The sequence below is a fragment of the Phoca vitulina genome, unplaced genomic scaffold (assembly GCF_004348235.1).
Source record: "Phoca vitulina isolate PV1807 unplaced genomic scaffold, GSC_HSeal_1.0 scaffold60, whole genome shotgun sequence".
NCBI classification, from domain to species: Eukaryota; Metazoa; Chordata; class Mammalia; order Carnivora; family Phocidae; genus Phoca; species Phoca vitulina.
The window spans coordinates 5,104,888-5,128,504 of record NW_022589763.1 but is presented as its reverse complement, the minus strand read 5'-3'; the positions used below and the strand labels follow the sequence as shown (position 1 = coordinate 5,128,504).

The 23,617-nt window shown below is 42.3% G+C and overlaps 1 protein-coding gene across 1 annotated transcript in view; it reads right to left on the bottom strand.

Annotated features, from left to right (window-relative positions):
* The window catches only part of LOC116623739 (splicing factor 3A subunit 2-like), a 144,882-nt gene that overhangs the window by 75,293 nt on the left and 45,972 nt on the right, over positions 1–23,617 (bottom strand). Inside the window, exon 6 of the mRNA XM_032391148.1 lies at positions 13,795–13,911. Coding sequence (XP_032247039.1) covers positions 13,795–13,911 — 117 coding nt within the window. The remainder of the gene's footprint in view (positions 1–13,794; positions 13,912–23,617) is intronic.

Below are 23,617 nucleotides of genomic sequence, written 5' to 3'. Positions count from 1 at the left end.
TTTATTTTTGCTTTTATTTCCCTCGCCTCAGGAGACATATCTAGACATATCTAAAAAAAGGTTGTTACAGCTGATATCAGAGAGATTACTGTCTGTGCTCTCTTCTAGGATTTTTTTGGTTTCAGGTCTCACATTTAGGTCTTTAATCCATGTTGAGTTTATGTTTGTTTGTATATGGTGAAAGAAAGTGGTCCAGTTTCATTCTTCTGTATGTGGCTGTCCGGTTTCCCCAACACTGTTTGTTGAAGAGACTGTCTTTTTCCCATTGTTTATTCATTCCTCCTAAGCTGATTTTTTAAATTGATGTGTGTATTTGAAACACATACTATTCAAATCCAAGTAGTTTAACGTTAAGGATTGCTGCACACCTTGGTTTGACCACAAAATCCCGAGGCACATTAACTCTGAGCGCTTACTCAGGTGGAATTCAAACAGGCCAGATAGCTATCTTGCAGCAAGACCAGCAAGGATTTTTCACTAAGCAGTAAAAGTTATGTTGGTGTGACTGGTCTATCCACAGCTTCTATATGTTGTTCTGATATAATACGCCAAGTCTCCCACGCTAAGGGATTAGTGACCAGCCTTGGTATGAGGAGGACATTAATCCAGCTCAGTGGTTTTCCATCAGTGCTGTCGCCCAGGGAACATGAGGCAATGTCTGGAGACATGTTAGGTCGTCACAACGGGGGGCTGGATGCTACAGGCATCTGGTGGGTAGAGGCCAGGGATGCTGCTCAGCATCCTACAATGCACAGGACAGTTCCACAGCAAAGAGTTATCCAGCTCTCAATGTCAATCATGCAGAAGCTAAGAACCACTGACCTACCTTCTTGTGCAAACCACCCCCTTGGAAGGAAGGACCTTAGTAAGGTTTGGTTCCACTGGGATACCCACAAAGTGACTGCATCAGAAGTAGATTTAAGGGGCACCTGGGTGGCTCAGTCGGTTAAGCATCTGCCTTCGGCTCAGGTCATGATCCCGGGGTCCTGGGATCGAGCCCCACATCGGGCTCCCTGCTCAGGGGAGAGCCTGTTTCTCCCTCTCCCTCTGCCTGCTGCTCCGCCTACTTGTGCTCTCTCTCTGTCAAATAAATAAATAAAATCTTTAAAAAAAAAAAAAAAAGTAGATTTAAAAGTGACTCAAAGAGGGAGAGGAAATGATTTTGTAGAATCAGAATACTGCAGGGGATTTCTAAAAGGGTATTATTTGGGGTAAGACTTTCAAAAATCACATTTTTATCATCACTGAAAATTAATGTTCCAGGGCGCTCACAGTAATTAGCAATGTGATTTGGGGGCTTTGAGTGCAAAAGAGGCCAGATCCACACAATCTTCAATGTACCAACAGAGTGATCCAGGCTGCGTAGAAGGTCAAACACAACCTCTCAAGTTGTTAAAATGTCACAAGTTTCATGAAGTACTGGGGAGCAGCTACTCTGGAGGTAGAAGCAGAGAGAAAAATTTGAAAAGAAGACACAGTATGATTAGGCAGGAGACGCTGATGAGCATTTTCCAAAGGGCTATGGAGGTGTACGCTGTGAGAGCAAACCGCGAGGACGAGACTCGGCTGCACTCCCATCGGCAGGTCCACGAAGATCTCTGGGTACATCATACTTTCTCGGTTGTTGTTGCTACTACAAGGTGGTTCCTGTTTGACAGTTTTTAAGAAAAGCAGATGTGCTGCAAATTCTGACTTAGGTTAGGACAATAACTAACATGAATTCATTATTTATTTGTCAATAAACAGAATTTTATTATAATGCATTAATTTTCCCACTTTCAGTAGATCCCAGCTCTGTTTACTTGATCCAAAATAATGAATTCTGCTGCCTTTATTTGATTTCTGTCGTAAATTGTGTATGAAATAAGAGGCTGTTAATGCCTAGCTACTTTTAAAATTCACTTATTTCTTGTAATAGTATTATTTCTACATTAAATGTCATAACCTACACATCAAAATTCAAGTCTCTTTGGAAATATTGTTCCCTGAAACAAATTAGATCTCAGATGTTCAAATGAATAATTCATTGTATTTGAGACCATGGAGAACCACAGGGTTTATAAACCCAGCCAAGGATCTTAGGGGGGAGAACCACACTTAAACTACAGACACTGGTATATAAAAATTCCAAACCTGAAGACCCAGTGCAGGTTCAAGGACCAGAGACACAAGACCTGATTGAGAAGGGGGCAGAGGAAATGAAGTGGTGGGGAGGAAGAATCGTCCAGGGAAATTGACTTGAACAAAACTGCACATCTGGGGCGCCTGGCTGGCTCAGTGAGAAGACCACGCAGAATCCTGATCTCAGGGTCGTGAGCTGGGAGTCCCATGTCGGGTGTAGAGATGACTTAAATAAACAAAACTTAAAAAAAACCCAAAAAAACCCAAAAAACTATATATCTGGGATTCACTTGAATGGGAAAGAACTTGCAAGACATGTGCAGAAGGTGGATGGCCAGAGGGAAGGTCCAACCAGGACGACACCTCACTGTGTGCTATCTGTGTTTGGTAAAGTGTCCACTCATTCATCCACTTACCACTCCTTTCATAGTTATTTATTGAAGCAACCTACGGCAGCGTTCTCACAAATGACAATAGCTGGGTTTAATCCCCAATACAGCTTTTTCCTACTTCGTACACACTGACAGCAGTTACTATTCACTGAATGCTTCCGAGTGCTGGGGTCTGTGCTAATAACCACATGATGCAGCTATTACTGAGACTTATTCACAGACATAGAAACGAGGCTGAGAAAGAGACGTACCCAAAGTCACAGAGCCATTAGAGAATGCAGCCAGGCCTGCAGATGTGATCCTTGCAATTTCTAACTTCCCACTGAAATACTTTTCAGAAAAAGAAAGACTCACATGACCGCTGAAAGCGATGTGACCACTCTGTTCTGAAAACAGGCAAGAAGAATCACCACTCACAAGGAGAATGGTGGAGGTAAGTAAGAAAAAACAGTAAGTAGTTACACCTAAAGCCAACTCAAGCTTTGTGGCCACCAAACTAATAATTTGGTCTATTTTCAAAATATATACTCTCAATATATCTGTGCACTATTTTTAAATGGAGTACAAAAATATGCTTAATACAAATAACGATAAGCATATCATTGTGTGTTAGATATAATAAATATATTTCATGCATACAACATAACATTCCATCGTACGTGGTAGAGTCATACGAGGCTAAATTAACCATTCATCCTCATTAAGGTTAAGTTTAGCCTGTGTATATGCAGTTTATCACACTGTAGCATGAATTATTAACTTCCAGAATTCACATGATTAAAACAGACTCTTTCAGTAGACTATCAACTGCCTCAGAGTCTGATGGTCAGCCAGAAGTGTCTCTGTTTGATAGAAATGTTTCGTTTTTCATGGTGTCTCCAGCTGAAGACATTATATCTGCTTCATGAAGGCAACCAACTAATTACTGCCCCGGTCACTTAGGAAGTTATATGTAAAAACAGGAATTAACTAGTTTAGTCCAATGGTGTTTTTTGCTTAGAGGCTGGCATGCTGGAGAGTTAGCTGGCTAGTCTTAATTCAATTCTGGGCATTCCTGTACATGAGTCATAAATCAAAGTACCCTGCTGACCCTCTGTATTATCCATAGTTCACAGAGTCAACTCCACTTACTCAGCCATGAAAAAAAAATCTCAAGAATGTGGTGAACATGTAGGAAGAATTACAAATTGTAACAAAAAATTATTGGGAAAAATATATGCCTGAAAATACCCATGCAATTTTTTTTTCAAGATTTCATTTTCTTACATAATCTCTGCACCCAACATGGGGCTCGAACTCACAACCCTGAGATCAAGAGTCACATGCTCTACTGACTAAGCCAGCCAGGGGCCCCAATACCCATGAAATTTTTAACATTTATAATCTATTGTTAGGACTTTAGTTAATAGAACTCTAGTTCCTGAGTTGGAATTGGCAGTATATGTTAAAACATAACTCCATGGGGGGCGGTGGCTTATAACCCAGGACTACTCTAGTCAAGAGAGAAATAAAGAGCAATAACACTGGTTCAATATTCATAAATCAGTCAACGTGATACATCAATAAGAGAAAGGATAAGAACTATATGATCATTTCAATAGACTCAGAAAAAGCACTTGACAAAGTACAACATCCATTCATGATAAAAACCCTCAACAAGGTAGGTTTAGAAGGAACATACCTCAACATAATAAAAGCCATCTATGAAAAAGCCACAGTTCACATCATCCTAAATGGGGAAAAACTAAGAGATTTTCCTCTACGGTCAGGAACAAGAAAGGGATGTCCACTCTCACCACTGTTGTTCAACACAGTACTGGAGGTCTTAGCCTCAGGGATCAGACAACACAAAGAAATAAAGAAATAAAAGGGATCCAAATCGGCAAGGAAGAAGTCAAGCTTGCACTATTTGCAGACGTCATGATAGTGTGTGCAGAAAACCGGAAAGACTCCACCAAAATAAATTGCTAGAACTCATATGGGAATTCAGTAAAATCACATCTATACACCAATAATGAAGCAGCAGGAAGAGAAATTAAGAAAATAATCCCATTTACAACTGTATCCAAAATAAGAAGATACCTAGGGATCATCCTAACCAAAGAGGTGAAAGACCTGCCTTCTGAAAACTATAAAACACTGATGAAAGAAACTGAAGGAATGGAAAGACATTCCATGCTCATAGATTGGAAGAACAAAGATTGTTAAAATGTCTATGCTACCTAGAGCAATCTACACATTTAATGCAATCCCTATCAAAATACCACCGGCATTTTTCACAGAACTAGAACAAACAATTCTAAAATTTGTATGGAGCTGCTAAAGACCCGAATAGCCAAAGCAATCTTGAAAAAGAAAAACAAAGCTGGCGGCATCACAAGTCTGGACTTCAAGTTATATTACAAAGCAGCAGTAATCAAAACAGTATGCTGCTGGCACAAAAATAGACACAAAGATCAACAGAACAGAACAGAAAAGCCAGAAATGAACCCGTAATTTATGATCAATTGGTCTTCAACAAAGCAGGAAAGAATATCCAATGGAAAAAAAGACAGTTTCTTTAACAGATGGTGTTGGGGAAACTGAACAGCAACATGCAGAATGAAACTGGACCACTTTCTTACACCACACACAAAAATAAATTCAAAATAGATTAAGGATCTAAATATGAGACCTGAAACCATAAAAATCCTATAAGAGAGCGCAGGCAGTAACCTCTTTGACATTCGCTGTAGCAACATTTTCCTAGATACGGCTTCTGAGGCAAGGGAAACAAAAGCAAAAATAAACTATTGGAACTACAAATAAAAATTTTCTGCACAGTGAAGGAAACCATCAAAAAACTAAAAGGTAACCTATTTATCATACTGTAGCATGATATGAGAAGATATTTGCAAATGACATGCCCAGTATATATAAAGACCTTATAGAACTCAATACTCAAAAAACAAATAATCCAATTAATAAATGGGCAGAAGACATGAACAGACATTTCTCCAACAAAGACACCCAGATGACCAACAGACATGTAGAAAGATGTTCATCATCACTTTACCATCAGGGAGATGCAAATCAAAACTACAATGAAATATTACCTCACACCTGTCAGAATGGCTAAAATCAGTAACACAAGAAACAAGAGGTGTTGGCGAGGATGTGGAGAAAGGGGAACCCTCTTGCACTGTTGGTGGGAATGTAAGCTGGTGCAGCTGCTCTGGAGAATAGTATGGAGGTTTCTCAAGACGTTAAATATAGAGCTACCCTACGATCCAGCAATCACGCTACTGGGTATTTACCCAAAGAATACGAAAACACTAATGCAAAAAAAGGATACATGCACTTCTATGTTTATAGCAGCATTACTTACAATGGCCAAGACATGGAAGCAGCCCAAGTGTCCACTGGCTGATAATGGATAAATAAGATGTGGTGTTTTAAGATTTTTTATTTATTTGAGATAGAGTGAGAGTGAGAGTGAGAGAGAGTATGACTGGGGGGGAGGGGCAGAGGGAGCAGGAGAAGCAGGCTCTCCACTGAGCAGGGAGCCCAACGTAGGGCTTGATCCCGGGACCCCGGGATCATGACCTGAGCCAAAGGCAGACACTTAACCAACAGCCATCCAGGCGTCCTGGATGTGGTATTTATACACACACAATGGAGTATTATTCAGCTATAAAAGAGAATGAAATTATGCTAAGTGAAATAAGTCAGTCAGAGAAAGACAAACACCATATGATTTCACTCATATGTGGAATTTAAGAAACAAATGAGCGAAGGGAAAAAGAGACAAACGCAGAAACAGACTCTTAACTGTAGAGAACAAACTGATGGTGACCAGAGGGGCAGGGGGTGGGGGGATGGGTGAAATAGGTGATGGGGATGAAGAGTACACCTACCTTGATGAACACTGAGTAAAATACAGAATTGCTGTACACCTATATTGTACATCCGAAATTAATATTACACAGTATGTTAACTATACTAGAATTAAAAGAGAAACTTAAATGTGCAATAAAGAGTACCAGGAAAATTGGTTAGCAATTTTGGTAAATTACAAAGATTTAGAGTTTTACATCAAATCAAACTAATTTTAATCTCACTTTACAGAATTTAATTAAAACAGTGAAACTTCAAGAAGAAAACATAGATGAGTATCTGATCTCCAGGTCAATGATTTTTATGTATTTGTTGTTTGAAGATTTTATTTTTTTAAGTAATCTCTACACCCAATATGGGGCTTGAACTCAGGACCCCAAGACCAACACATGCTCTTCCTACTGAGCCAGCCAGGTGCCCCCAGATGAATGCACTTTTTAAAAAATTTTATTATGTTGTTTGTCAGCATACATCATTAGTTTTTGATGTGGTGATCCACGATCCATTGTTTTCGTATAACACCCAGTGCTCCATGCAGCACGTGCCCTCCTTAATACCCATCACTGGGCTAACCAATCCCCCCTCCCTCCTCCCCTCTAAAACCCTGTTTGTTTCTCAGAGTCCATAGTCTCTCATGGTTCATCTCTCCCTCCAATTCCCCCCACCCCATTTTTCCCTTTCTTCTCCTAATGTCCTCCATGCTATTCCTTATGTTTCACAAATAAGTGAAACCATATGATAAATGACTTTCTCTGCTTAACTTATTTCACTTAGCATAATCTCCTCCAGTCCCATCCATGTTGATGTAAAAGTTGGGTATTCATCCTTTCTGATGGCTGAGTAATACTCCATTGTATATATGGACCACATCTTCTTTATCCATTCATCTGTCGAAGGGCATCTCAGCTCTTTCCACAGTTTGGCTATTGCGGACATTGCTGCTATGAACATTGGGGTGCATATGGCCCTTCTTTTCACTACATCTGTATCTTCGGGGTAAATACCCAGGAGTGCAATTGCTGGGTCATAGGGTAGCTCTATTTTTAAATTTTTGAGGAACCTCCACACTGTTTTCCAAAGTGGCTGTACCAACTTGCATTCCCACCAACAGTGTAAGAGGGTTCCCCTTTCTCCACAACCTCTCCAACATTTGTTGTTTCTTTCCCTGTCCATTTTTGCCATTCTAACTGGTGTAAGGTGGTATCTCAGTGTGGTTTTGGATTTCCCTGATGGCTAATGATGATGAACATTTTTTCATGTGTCTGTTAGCCATTTGTATGTCTTCTTCAGAGAAGTGTCTTTTCATATCTTTTGCCCACTTTTTGACTTGATTATTTGTTTTTTGGGAGTTGAGTTTGAGAAGTTCTTTATAGATCTTGGATACCAGCCCTTTATCTTTAGTGTCATTTGCAAATATCTTCTCCGATTCTGTGGGTTGCCTCTTTGTTTTGTTGACCATTTCCTTTGCTGTGCAGAAGCTTTTTACCTTGATGAAGTCCCAAAAGTTCATTTTTGCTTTTGTTTCACTAGCTTTTGGAGATGTATCTTGAAAGAATTTGCTGTGGGCGATGTCAAAGAGGTTACTGCCTATGTTCTCCTCTAGGATTTTGATGGATTCCTGTCTCACATTGAGGTCTTTCATCCACTTTGAGTTTATCTTTGTGAATGGTGTTAGAGAATGGTCGAGTTTCATTCTTCTGCATGTGGCTGCATCTGCAACCCTGTGCCGTTTTATGGGAGCATTTAGGCCATTCACGTTGAGAGTGATTATTGAAAGATACAAATTAATTGTCATCATGTTGCCTGTGAAGACGTTGTTTTTATAGATTGTCCCTGTAAATTGCTGTTATAGATCACTCTTGGGGTCTTTCTCCTTTTATAGAACCCCCCCTTAATATTTCTTGCAGGGCTGGCTTAGTGGTCACATATTCTTTCAGTTTCTGTCAGTCGTGGAAGCTCTGCATCTCTCCATCCATTCTAAATGACAGCCTTGTCGGATAAAGTATTCTTGGCTGCATGTTCTTCTCATTTAGTACCCTGAATATGTCTTGCCAGGCCTTTCTGGCTTGCCAGGTCTCTGTGGATAGGTCTGACGTTATTCTGATGTTCTTCCCTTTGTACGTAAGCAATCTCTTCTCCCTAACTGCCCTTAAGATGGTTTCCTTGGTTCTAAGATTTGCGAGTTTTACTATTACATGTCGGGGTGTTGGCCTGTTTTCCTTGATCTTGGGAGGGGTCCCCTCTGCCTCTAGGACGTGAATGTTTGTTTCATTCCCCAGATTAGGGAAGTTCTCAGCTACGATTTGCTCAAATACATCTTCTAGTCCTCTCTTTCTCTCCACTCCCTCTGGGATTCCAATTATTCTGACATTGGAACGCTTCATGGTGTCACTTATTTCTCTGATTCTATTTTCATGGATTCTGAGTTGTTTTTCCCTGGCCTCCGCTTTTCCCTTTTTATCTATTATATTGTCTTCCAGGTCGCTTATTCGTTCTTCTGCCTCAGTTACCCTAGCTGTTAGATTATCTAGATTGGATTGGATCTCATTGATAGCATTTTTAAGTTCTGCCAATTCACCTTTTATTTCTGCCCTTAGAGACTCTATGTTGCTATTAATTGATTTCTCCATTCTAGCTCTTGTCTTCACAATTGCTAGCTTGAATTCCATCTCCGACATCTTGGTTATATCTGCATCCATTTGTAAATCTGCAGCATAAGTCATAATCTCTGACTCTTTCCTATTTTGGGGGTTCCTCCTCCTAGTCATTCTGTTGATGGGTGTTTGAGGGAATGTATAGAGTCCAAATTATTGACCCAAACCCAAGCAAGATGCACCTGTTTTCTTGGGACCTTAGGGTTGCTGGCCTCTTGTTTTCCCAGCCTGTCTTCTGCGGGAGGGGTCTGCCATGCTGTTACTCAGGCAACCCTATTTGGGCGGAGTTGCCCTGCACCCCTGTGGCGGGGGATGGGCTCAGTGGGAATCAGTCTTTGGGGCTTTTGTTCTCTGGTGCCTTTCCCTGGTGGCTTTCCGCATCTCTTCCGCAAGTCAGAGCAGAAGAGACCATTTCCAACCCTCTGCCTCAGAGCAGAGAGATCTCAGTCTGTTCTTCAGTGAGCTCTCCAGGCCACACTGTCTCCGTTTCTGTCCGTGCTGCTATAAACTGCAGCGGCCTGGGTCGTGCGCCCCTCCACAGCGCTCCCAGTCCTGCCTCCAGGTCGGAGCAAGTCTCTGCCCTTTGTGCTTTTAAAACCGCCAGCCAGTCCCGGTTGGCCCGCGCGACCCGCTCCGGGTTTCTGCCCCGGGGGCTGCCCTAGACTCCTTTCCCCGCCACCCCTACCGGTCTGCGAGTCTGTGCCCGTCCGCAGCGCGCGAGGCTGTCACTCACCGGCGGTGTAGGATCCCCACGGCCAGGCACCCTCCCGCTGTCGTTTTTCCTCCGATATCTGCCCACAGATTCACGGCTCTCCGCTTCCTACCTCAAAACCAACCGCCTGCGATATTCTGTTTGTAGAGATGCAGATCTTCTTACATCTCAGGCTGGTTTCGTGGGTGCTCAGAGTGGTCTGGTAGATATCCAGCTCAATTCCGGGGACCAGTTGAAATAGGGTCCCCTACTCCTCCACCATCTTTCCTTCCCCCCCCCGAATGCATTTTAAACTTCTAAGTAGTAAAAGAAAATACCTGTTTTCTATTATAATTATATACACAATTATACATATACATCACTATAAATACACAGAAGTATATTAAAAGTATTTTAGAAGCTTACAAAGGTTATCTTAATCTTTCAAAAATTAGCAACTTCAGCAACATTAGCAGTCATATTTCTTACAAGCCTGAATTCCATTCTTAAACTTTTGAACCAACTGTCTTTACCTAGGTCAATACTTATGCATTTTCCCTCAAAGTCTTCTTTGTCTGCTCCATAGGACGCAGCTTGGTAACTAACAGGTGACTTCTATTTAGGTGTAGGAAACCCCCGCCCCCTTTATATGTTTAAATTCATGTTCCACACCTTGCGAACAGCCCATCTCAGGGTGACTGAAATCCTCTGCCTTCCTGGAATCCGCCTGACCTTAGTAAGTATAGACTCCTTTCCACACTCAGATATGGATTTTTTTTTAAGCCTAAATTTCACTGCTTTTTCTAGAGCTTCATTAAAGGTGTTTGACTTTCCCACGTCCTGTAGTTCCTCCGCAGTCCCGAATGCCCTTATACCAAAGGCATCGTCTCTTTACGAGGCATGCCCCATCTGTACTGTAATATGCCATCATGCTTTTTTACCTCTCCCCAAATGAAATCCATAAGTAGCATAGTCTGTCTACATATATTACTTTAAACATTACAGAAAACAATGCCCACTGCAATATAAAGCAGAAATAAAGAAAACGTAATTTATAATAAATTATCTTTTTAAATATGGAAATGATTGGGCAAAACGATAACAGAGGGCAGAGTAAGGTTGCATATGCCTGCTCCCATTTTTTTTTTTAAGATTTTATTTATTTGACAGAAAGCGAACACAAACAGGGGGAGTGGCAGCAGAGGCAGAGGGAGAAGCAGGCTCCCCGCGGAGCAGGGAGCCCAGTGCGGAACTCGATCCCAGGACCCTGAGATCATGACCTGAGCCGAAGGCAGACGCTTCACTGACTGAGCCACCCAGACGTCCCTGGTTGCTCTCATTTATAAAGAACCTCAGACGAAAGACAACATAGTTTAACTGGATAATAATGATACTTTTTGAAAATTTTGACATTTTGAAAACAGGGAAGTGGGGCGCCTGGGTGGCTCAGATGGTTAAGCATCTGCCTTTGGCTCAGGTCATGACCCCAGGGTCCTGGGATTGAGTCCCGCATCGGGCTCCCTGCTCGGCGGGGAGCTTGCTTCTCCCTCTGCCTCTGCCTCTCTCTCTCTGACTCTTATGAATAAATAAATATTAAAAAAAAAAGAAGACAGGGAAGCGTATCTGTGCATAGTTGTAAATCTAACATAAATACATAAATATCACATGCACCCTAATACAGGAGGCTACCAACAACTCAGCGAGGGGCATTGTATTCTCAAGCAGTGAACAACTCTTTGGGATATTCTCAACGAAACAAAGTAAACTATTTCTTCAATCTACCTGCCGGTTGTAGTCCGAGAATACTCAGTATATATTAAAACCAAAGGGGCGCCTGCTGGCTTAGTTGGTAGAGCATGCGACTCGATCTCAGGGTATGGGTTCGAACCCCACACTGGGTACAGAGATTACTTAAAAATAAAATCTTAAAAAAACAAACAAACATGAAGAGAATGCCTTGGATTTCTACGTATCGTAAGTTGATTTTTAGCTTCAGAGACTCATATACAACTTTCTCTCATGGGTCAATGAAAAGGTGTGTGACCTGAGCGCTTCTCTCTTGAGCAGGACACTTGCATGCGTGACAATGCCTCTGGGATCCCCTCTATAACTGTGACAACTGAATCATGCCCTGCTCCAAATTCCAAAAATACCCCGGGAGGAAGGAGTGACATCCCACTGAAAACCACCAATTCTCCATCCTTTACCAGTTCACACTCTTAGCGTCAGCTTGGAATACTATTGCAGAAGTTTGCTATTTCTTCTCGTCTGTTTCTTTGTACCACTTGAAACACAACTTGCTCACATTCTCAGCTCTTCCCCCGCCCCGTACGTCCTTCATCTACACCTGTTTATCTTTGTACAGATTAACATTTGCATGTGAAACAGTTTTAGTAACACACACATACTGTCATTTCTTAAGCAAGAAATATGGGTACTTTTATTAGCCAAGTTAATATGAAATTAGTTGTAAGGATTTTCGTACAAAGAATTAAAGGAAATTGAGCTGAGGAAAACTTAAAAACAAAATATAAAATGTTAAGCTCATATATTTTTATTTGCTTTATTTAATGTGAAATGAGGGACATCTGGGTGGCTCAGTTGGTTAAGCGTCTGCCTTCCGCTCAGGTCATGATCCCGGGGTTCTGCTCTCTTTCACTCTGTCTCTCAAATAAGTAAAATCTTTAAAAATAATAATAATGTGAAATGACAGTGGTAAGAAAGATGTTTTTTAAAAATCGTAAATGCCATAATACATTATTCAGTATTTCTAGATATTGAATTGCCAGAATATCCCATCATATAAGAAAAGTTAAATTTAATTTCAAGCACTAGCTATTTGTGTCCTACTTGCATAAAGCACTTGGCTGTTTGTGTGAATGAACTTGTTCTCATTCATCCAAGAAACAGGTTGCAGCTTGGGTGACTGCTGCAGGACGGACACACCGTAATAAAATTCTGATGGCGTATCAGTGCTGTATTAGGTAGCTCCAACCTTGGGTTTCAAAGGCTCCTGGACAGCGTGAGCCATGTATTAATGCTGTGGCCATGTATCACATTTCAGGGTGGAAAGAATTCATCTACGTCCTCAATGATGTGGTGTTGACAAGATGTCTCAACTTCTCTCAAACTATGAATGAGTCCTAACAGAAGGCTTGGAATGAAGACAAATTCCTCAAGAGTTCAAACTTTATCAGAAATACGTATCTGCATGATGACAGATGCTGCCCATTCTCTCATACCCCAAGTTTTGGCTACACCAGGAGCTTTACAATAAGCAAATTAATCTCAGTTTAGCTCATTTCAGTAAATATTTCTTGAGCATTATCCATGCATATGGCACTGCAAAAAGCCTCAGGAAATAGAAAAACGCATGTAAAGTGATCACGGACACTGATATTCATGAGAAGCCACCCTGGTTATTACTCATCTGAGTATCTTCACTCCTCAGGCAGAAAGAAATGAGAGTCCCTTTGAATGTAAACTGGTGGTACCTAAGAAACAACAAAGGAATGTCTTCTATTCATGGTCACGGCCGGCTTTGATTGGTACTTTTCCCCAGGCATATAATACATCTGAAAAAAAAACCAAGGCACTGACAAGGGCTGTAAAACAAAGAAAGTTTTTCAAGCGCCACAGAGGAGGCAGCTTTACCAAGAGATTAAAGGGGAAAAAGAGGTAAAGAAAAGCCTTCTCTCTGTATTTCTACAATCATGTTTTATTGCCCAGTGAAAAGCAAGTCAACTACATCAGCTGAAAGTGTTAGAACACTTAGTCACCATCTGCAACCTAGCAGGGCTGCCTTTAGCCAAACTGAAGGCAGTGGTTACCTGGCTGCAAACAAAGAACTTGACTGAGCTGACATCAGACATCGATTTGTGCCAATGGGGAGCATCAGGGTGTGAAATATCGCCTGATCTAACCATCCCATCACTGCTACTTTTCCCACATTGATGGAAGATGGCTTCACATCACCTCCTCTCTCTCCTGCATCTACCCCAATACACAGACATGCATTTCACATGGTCCAAGGGAAAGGGGTTAAGGAATGGTAACTCACCAGGAAAAGATTATGGATGTCCACAGAGGGCCACCCAGCTGGTTGAGGGCACTTAGCAACCCCAGAACCGTAAGGAGGCCATGCAGCAGAGGCCTGAAATGGGCCATCCAGTGCAATCTGAGGAGAAGATGGAAGAGCTTAGGGTCAGAGGCATCCAGAGAAGAAGAGGGGCTCAAAGCAGCACAGAGGAGAGGAGGTGGGGTAGGCAGATGATTTTCGCAGAAGGGGATAAAAGCAGGTCACCAAGTTTGCTTTGCAAAAAAAAATTAGTAATTATAGTCATTCTCTCCAGGTCATAAAAGACAAGCTTCCAGAAGTGGAAGTATTATTTGTTAGCTTTCCGAACAGGCTCATAAAACCTATTGGACTCCCAACCTGGACATGACATGGGTTTCTTCTGTCTTACCCTAAAAACTGAGGCTGAGGTGCTGTGCGTGGGAGATGAGTTGACAGTTGTTTTGGAGGCAATCGCATTAGAAATGTAAATTACTAATAAAATAAAACTATTCTTATTTTCCTCCACATCTGTGCAATCTACACGGGGCATGTCTCTCACGGTCTCCGCCGTGATGAGTTCTGTCACTGCATATGCCTTGACTGCATCACAGGAGAAATCACGTAGCAGTGCAAATAAAGATGCAGCCGCAAATACAAGCCCCTCCTGCTGGCTGTCACTCAGAATTCACCGCTCCGTCTTCCGTGTCCACTGGGCACCGCCAGCACTTCCGTCTCACACATGGGGTCCAGGCCATCGCTCCTAGTTGAGCGTCGTGACTGATACCAATTGCTGAATCATCCTTTTTCCCCCTTATCCAAGAAATCCCGTGAAATCTCGTTATTAAAATGATTTTGTCTGCCAGTAGGACATGTTGTCCTTTGTTCATAAACCTAGTGTAGCCAAAACTTATATTCACACCCAACAAACGCCTGCACCATACTGTTAACTACTAACTTTCCACGACAGCTTCTGATGACAAGATAAGCTGGAGGAAGGGAATGTGGACAAAGGGACACTCAGAATAAAGTGATATTCCTTGTTCCCTTGAAGCTCCTTCCGTTGCTTCTTTCACTAGTCTTCTATCTGCCTGTGGTTTTTCTCCGGTTTTTATCTCCAGGTTTCTCATAGTTTCTTTTTTTCAAACTCTTAACCCTCTGCCAAGAATTGTCATCTTCAAGTAACAATGACTGGGTTATTCTGACTTCTTCAGGTATGTGTTCGATTCCTGAACCATTTTAACACTCATACAACCCCAGATCTTTCTTCTTGAAGGGGAAAAAAAACTCATCAGGTGACAACTAACTTGAAAAGCATTTCCCAAATATTTTTGTCCTCTACTGAGCAAACAACTGAATAACAGCTACCCTAAAAGCCAAGCAAATGTTTCCAAAATAAACTCTGGCTTTGCCAGAAAGTATCCGTAAAGGTATTTGAATAGCTGCACTAAAACAAATACTTGCATCATGGGCAGGGAACACATCAGAAATACCCGAGCATTCCCCTCCGAGCACCTGCAGTCGCTCAGGCTTCGTTCCCAACCTATCAGAGCTCAGTAGATACTGGCTGAAATTACTTGTCCCCACCTCCTCCCTAGCACACAAAGTCAACCGAGTCAAAACACTTTGCCAAAAAGAGGACTTTTGTAGTCTAATACACACCCACTTCAAACTCTCTGCAATTCCTTGCAATTTAATACTCATGGTGGCAATCTAACAGAAATGGAGGGAAAAAACTAGAAGCTTAGCAGCAGTGAAAGGCAGTTACAGCAGGTCCTGATCACCAGTACGCTGCTTGGGGAAAAAATATTCCCACCTAAATTCTTAGCAGGAATGGGTGCTCTGTTGACCAGTCAGAAGAGCCGTACCATCCCACAGAATTCACCCGTGTATTTGATGAGAAGTTCTGTCAAAGTCTATTCATAGATAACTTGCTTAACTGATATGAGAAAGGATGAGTGTAGGTCTAAACTCTGACGAAATTTAACAAAAAATAAGTTGTGTCCCTATAGCACCTATTTCAATATATCATATATATTTTAATTTATTATACTGCAAAAGCATACCTCCAAAAATGCTTCAAAAATTGAACCCTATCTGGTCTCCCTTTCTCTTGAAATTTATACTTAAAATCCAGTACATCTAATAATGTAAATGTTGAAAGTTCTACTCAGATAGAAATCTCAATTGTAATCTATTCTTAATGCCCACAATTTCTGATTGGTTAAGTTTTTTAAACCACATGAAAATTCTATTATGTGCTTCAGCATTTCTCAAGCAGAGGCAGCTCTGTCCACCCTTTGGTTCCCCAGAAAGGGGCATTTACAACATCTGCAGATATTTTTGGTGGTCAGGACTGGGCATCTAGTGGGTGGGGGCCAGGGATGCTGCTGGACATCCTTCAACGCACAGGACAGCCCACAACAATGACCCAGCCAAAATGATAACAGTGCTTGAGCTGACAAACCGTGGTTTACTTTCACCTGTATCTTCTCATGATAAAACCAGTTTGAAACATGAGAAAATGCCTTATGAAATATATTTTCTAAATTACGTATTACTGATTTTGATAATCTCTATGTAAATATGCATAAAATAGATATGGGTCAGGAAACTGTCTTCTGGAAACTAAAATTGCTTCTATCATTTTCCAAAACGTGGCTTCCTGTTTTCCTGAAGAAACACTTGGAAAGTTCTTACTCTGAATGCATCCCCATCTGATGACTTTTCCATAAAAAAGATCAAAGAGGTAAGTGAAATTTAATTAGGAACATTCAATGTTTGTTCAATCTCTTTTAAAACACCACATGGATTTCAAAATTAAAGATGAGATTTATGTGACAAATGAGCAAGTGGTCACTCTACAGTCTAGATATTAGAGGCGTATCTGTCAATATTAAAAGAGGAATTGATATTTGCCATCTCTAAAAACTCTGACAGAATTCTTTTATTACAGGCTCTCACCGTGGTTGCTTCCTGAGCTAGCAGCAAGTATAGGTCTCACCTCATCTAAAATGCGAGTGTTACCTTTGGAAAGCACCTTAATGAAACCATCATCAGAAAGGGGCTGCTTGGTAGTTGGGACCGGGCACTGGCCTTTACAGCTGCTGGAAACCTGGCCCTTGGGAATCCCTTGGGTACTTATAGCCCCTCTCGTCCTGAGCAGCAGAGTTTGCATGGACCCCCCACTGAGGAGAGGGACGAGAAGCCTGTTGGTCCCCAATGGCCCACTGTGCCATCCAGAGAGAGCAGTTGGGGCCCCGTGGAAAGTTCTAGTCACCTCACCTTAGGTGTCCAGAGACCATGCTTGGACGAGGGTCTTCCTAGACTATTTTACTATCTCTGATCTCCTGCACTGCCCTTTCATATGGCTTTCCCCCCCTCCTATCCTGGGGGAAAATAATTATGTAAGTGCCTTCACTTGTGAGATTCCATTTCCTCCTAACACAACACAGGCTCCCTGCCGCCACATGCTGAATATGGTTCGGGCTCAGTTTGAACTGAAGTGCCCCAGGGGTGGCTCTTACTTAGAACTTTTCCATTTCTGGGTGAAAGCCATTTTGTGGTTCTATAAGGAAGTGGTCAAGAAAGGGGATGGGGTGCCCGGGCGGCTCCCTCAGTTAAGCGTCCGCTTCAGGCTCCCTGCTCAGCGGGGAGTCTGCTTCTCCCTCTCCTTCTGCTGCTCCCCCTCCTCCTTCTCTCTCTTGCTCTCTCTCAAATAAATAAAATCTTAAAAAATAATAATAATAAAATAAAACAGAGCTACTATTGCCAGAGGCATTTTAAAGGAATTTCATAAGAAGTTTTGATACAAAGCAAACAGGAGCTCCAGTATGAACTCATACCCAAACAGCAAGCTTGCCTTGCACGGAGGGCCTTCCCCTCCCCAGTAAGAGCAACCTGGCGTCTTCCACTGAACCGTCCTGTACATGTTACAGAACCCACTGCACACATAGGACATACACACATCAGTGTTTGAATTTCACTTCACAGCTGTGGAGTTTTATTACACAATGCGAATTTTGTTAACCTCAGAATAGTTTTCCACTGTATTTGTAAATAGGGATTTTTAAAAATCCTCTTTAAATTGTTACATGGAGAGTTAGGTGGGGCGTAAAAATGAACGTCCTTAACACTGGACACAAGATTTTCACACTCAGAAGAGCAAGTGAAGAACAATTACATACCAACAAATTGTACACCTAGAACAGATACCTTCCTAGTAATACATAACCTGCCAAGACTAAATCACGTAGAGATAGAAATCTCATCCAGCCTTAACAGACAAGGGAATCCTGCCATTTCTGACGACACGGATGGACTTTAAGGCCATTATGCTGAGTGAAATAAGCCAGAGAGAGAAAGACAAATACTCCTCACTTTTACGTGGACTGAAAAAAACAAAAGTCAAACTCATAGGAACAGACTGCAGAAAAGTGGTTGGTAAGGGGCTAGGAGTGGGGGAAATAGGATGAATTGGTGTAAAAGGGTACAAACTTTACAAGACGAATGAGACTTGAGCTGACGTACAGCACAAGGACTACGTCTGGTAACACTGAACTGTATAACTGAAATGTGCTAAGACAGTAGAACCGAAATGGTCTCTCACACACACAAAAAGGTAAAAACAGGAGGTAATGGCTGTGTTAGCCCCACGGAACCTTTCACGATGTATATGTGCATCAGATCATCAAGTTGCAGCCTTTGGGACGCCTGGGTGGCTCACATGGTTAGCTGTCTGCCTTCGGCTCAGGTCATAATCCAGGGGTCCTGGGATCGAGTCCCACATCGGGCTCCCTGCTCCTTGGGGAGCCTGCTTCTCCCTCTGCCTCTGCCTCTCTTTCTCTGTCTGTCATGAATAAATAAAATCTTAAAAAGAAAGAATTAAAAAAAAAAAGTTGCAGCCTTTGAATATCTCACAATTTCGTCAGTGATACCTCAAAAATGCTGGGGGGCGGGGAAGAAGAGGAAACCAAGTTGGAAGCACCCCTGGAAGGTTTGGTCTTCACGAGGCTCAGGAGGGTATGCTCTATATTAAATTCAGAGTCCGTATCATCCAATTAAATTGCAGAACAGGGTTAGGAGAACAAGTAAAATGCAGAGAGCCTTAGACCGCGAAGAATTCGAGCGAAGCTTCTGGAAGGAAATTACCTCCAGGGAGACGTGCAAACAGAAGCAAGCATCCCTGCACCAAGCTCAGGTGCTCAGGATGGTCACTGAGGTGAGGAGGGGGGAGGGGGGAGGATTAGGTGGGGCTTTGGGTGGACACAATGTAACAGCACACACAAGCACAAAGCCACCAGGTGCATGATTCTTGGGCTGTTCTGCCGAGCGTGTGCGTTACACACCCTTGCACCGACAGCGTGAATGAGATACTGAGAAAGGGTTGAAAAGAGTCAAGAAAAGGAAGGCCCTCCACCCAGTGCTTGAAACCTCAGGATTCTGAGAGCTCCTTCCCTCTACTTTGGCGGGGCAGGCAAAGTCATATTTGCATTTGAATCCCAACCCAGGAGACTGAGGCGGCAAGCATTCCTTTTCAGTTCAAGTGGAAATTCAAGTTGGCAGCAATGTTGCAGCTTCGGGTCTTTCCAAGGGGACTGACTCCTGAGGTTTCAGCCACAGGATTTCAGTTCCTAAACCCTGGAGGTGCGACTCGGGAACCGTCTGCCAAGGCGGCTCCTCTTTTAGCTGATCCCAAGAAAAGTCCTAATGCTTGTCAACAGAGGGCTGGTGTCGTTCTGTCAAAAACACTGATGCCTGGAATATGTGTTCAGGCCTCATTCCCTGGTTCTTTACCTACAGAGGAACAATTTGGCTACCTTCAGGATGACTCAACCAACCTTCTGGCTTACTGGCTTTGTAAAACTCATGAGGATGGTGGTAAATTAAGCCCCAGAAAGCTAGAGTATTATTTTACTATTCGAGCACTTTTTAAAAAAACATGTACTAAAAGCAAGAATCTAATGTACGACAGCAAAAGTTCAAACTATACCTATAACTATTTTTAAATAAAAGACCAGGATCAGGTGCTAGTAAATAATGCCACAAATAAACATAGTCACACTATGGAAAATACATTTTTAAACACTGAATCCAGAAGCCTAATATTAAACGTGTAACAGGAAAGCACGGCAAAATCCAGAGGACCAGTGAAGGTCGCGTCTTTTTTTTTCTTGTGGGACAGCGCCCCCTGCAGGAACGACTAACGTCGTCCGTTTCACAGTAAAGGCTTTTCGGTCATGTCTAATTGTTTTGTATCAGACTTCCTTAGCAAAGTAACAGGTGAGATGTGTCTCAGGGAATTTCATATTGAAATGATATTATGTAGCACTAATTCAGGTGACAACAACATGCACAAATAAATCTTCTGTTTCTTTTTAGGAACACAATATTAAACCATATTATAAAAATGCCCACGAAGGGAAACTGTCTGCCAACCATATATAATAGACATAAATCACCTGGAAAGCAATAAAAAAATACAAACTAAAGTTCACCAGTGGGGAAATGAATCCCACAGTCAGAGAATTAAAATTTATCACCGTATATTTCTGCATATCGGTTTTTGCCTTACAATGACACGTATGTTATCAAGGAACTGTCCATATATTCTACTTATTTTAGAATAATTCCACAAATCTAGTCTATTCTGAGTAACTGGAGTTAAGTTCTCAGAATTTAGTTAAGTGGTTAAAACAAACTGGACAACTGGAGTTAAGTTCTCAGAATGCAGTTAAGTGGTTAAAACAAACTGACCACAAAAGAGTATATAATCATCCCAGATCTTCTTTTTAAAAAATGGTTTTTAGAGAACACGTGTGCCACAGATTGGGCTGTCTGGGACTAGATACTGAGATGGGTCCTTCACGAGGGCATTTATCATGGATCAATGCACCTGGAAAGGAGCAGGAAGAAACAGGATTTGGCAGACGGAGTGCTCGCTGAACTCCAAAGCCAGCGTGGCAAAGCTGTGGCCAAGCCCACAGGAGGAGCACCACACACGCCTGTGAGCGCTGTCCGCTGTCGGTGGGGAATGCTGTGCTTTCTGTCCCTACCTCAAGCATCCTCTGGGTGTCGGTCACCTGGTTAAGACACGCCCTTGAGCCAAGGGACAGTGCAGCTAAAGCGACCGTGAGGGCGCAGCCTCCTACCCACACGCCCCCAGGTAGGCTTCCAAACGGGCTCTGGGTGGCAGGTCACACGTCCACCACAGTCCACCCCTTTTACTCATCTCTGTTCAGGGATCCTATCTCTTGTAGGACCCCGCTTCTCCTCCTGGGGGAATTTAGTGCAGAAAGGTCAACAGCGCAAACGGCAGCCCCCAGTACCACATCTCATTCCACCTCTGATACCAGCTCTGCGGGCTTGGGGGCTTCCCCGATGCCGTGATAGGAGCCCTCATGCCTGAGGGGTCTGAGGCCAGACACCAAGCTCCTCTAAACGCACAGCTGTTGCACCCGTTTTGCCGAAAGCAAATCACTTGGGTGATACACTTCTTCCTCCCTGCACCTAACTGCATCCCTCTCTCTTCTGATGAAGGTCAAAATGATGACACCTCCTTTTCTTGTCTGATGCAAACAAGGAGTCTAACATGCCCAGGCAGCAGAAGTAGCTTAAAGTTTCATGGGATTCTTTCTAGTCCCTTGGTGCCCCTCGGGGACAGGCACCTCTAACCTTGCAAAGTCAAGAGCTGCAGATACAGAAAGCATAAAGTCCCCCAGTGGGTCAGTGGGGACGATGGTGAGTGGGGACCGTCCTCATCTGTCCCCTGGGTTCAGGACCCATGTTCTCTTTGGAGACTGTTTCTATATTCAGCCTCTGATTGAATGTGTATTCTACACACTGGAGGACAGCAACCCAGCTTTGCAGGCAACCTGACGGCTGATTTTCTGGTCATTATCTCATCCTTTCACCTCTGTGTCTTGTCCAGTTTCTGCCTGAAATGTGGTCAGTATTTAGCTGCTTCTTCCTGAGCTCATCCATCCTCAGACTTCTGCCCTGACACTGTTTTTCCCTTTTTGCTCACAGAATCAGGACCCCACCGCCCAACACCAGGGGGCACACTTTATAAAGGATTACTCTGAGCAGTTGTTCGCAACCCTGCGGCTTCTACAGGACTCAGCACAATGTCACACACCCCTACCGAACAGAAAGGACATTTCTAAGTCCGTAGGCTTAGAGACCCCTTTTTATACCGAGAGACCGGTTTTGGAAATGAATGTTATCAGTGAATTTTATCAGAACAAACTGTTACCTAATATTTGGCTACTGGAAATGCTATACAATTTATGTATTATTTGTATGTAACTAAAGAAACACTATCACCTTTCATGATCATTGTCTCTAGGGCCATCATAAAAAATCAATATGCTATTAGCGGTAAAAAAAAAAAAAAAAAAAAAAAAAGTTTTTTTGAAGGTCTGTTCTGTGGGAGCGATGAGCATATTTTTTTAACAGTAGCGATGGAAACTGCCTGTGTTTCAGTGGTATACTTTTCATTTGCTATGTTTTTTCTCTCTATGCTTGGCAAGGGTCAGAAAACCTTTCGAGGGATGCCTGGGTGGCTCAGTTGGTTCCGCATCTGCCTTCAGCTCAGGTCATGATCTCAGGGCCCTAGGATGGAGCCCCGCATCGGGCTCCCTGCTCAGCGGGGAGTCTGCTTCTCCCGCTCTCTGTGTCTGCCACTCCCCCTGCTTGTGCTCTCTCCCTGACAAATAAATAAATAAATAAAATCTTTAAAAAAAAAAAAAGAAAGAAAGAAAATAAAACCTTTTGAGAAACTTGAAATACTGAGATGCTTCCCCTGAGAGAAATGTAATTATGGACATACACATATAGTTTTCAGGTGTTCATGACCTCCCTAAAGATTTTGAAAGATTCCATGGGTTTTAGAATCTGTAAAAGTAAAAGAAAATATGCACTGGACTGGGGTTCAAAAGAGTCGGTGATGATGCTGGTTCTACCATTTACTGCTGGCGTGGAACTCTTGGAGGGGCATTTTGTCCGCTGTCGAGTGAATACAATCTTATATAATTATATCTGATACAAGGCATCAGATGAGGGGGGAAACTTCTGCCCAAAGCTAGATACTTACTTTTTAAAAAAACAATGAGATTAATAATAATGTTGTTCACCTTATACTTATTACTATGATTTTCTACAAATAGTTTCTTTACCCTGAACTCTTCTATGCTTACTGACCAAACTGATTCTCAAAAGTTACACCTTTCTCATAAAATAAGTGAAGTGTTTGCCTTTAGGATTTTTCCCCATTATATGTGGTTATAAAATTTAATAATAACCACATTGTATTCAGGCACCTGTGTGCTTAAAAATACAGCAAGTTTGATTGAGTACACTTTGATGGGTTATTTCAGGGGCTACAAATAACTAAAATGCATGCAGTATGAACTGTAAAAAGGCCAGAGTTGCAGTCAAGAAGTTAAGATCTCCACAATTAGCCAGTCTTTGTTAGGATTGAGATGCTGAATGGTATTTGATGGAATTAGGAAGTTTCCTCTGGTATCCACAGCTCAGCTACGTTATTTCAATTAACAAATGAATCAATACGTATTCTTTAAACTTGTACCACACTCATGATATCATAATGATCGAGCTATGAGGGTGCCCTGAAGTGTGAGACACACACCTGTCCGGCAAATAGTTTCAATACGTTCGTTCTGGACATGCCCTGTGCACACTAAAGCACAGGTGACAATGTGTGGAATGGGGATCGATGAGTGGTGCTAGGGGTGGGCTGGAGGGTCAGAACACACACACAAACACACACACACACACACACACACACACACACACACACACACACACA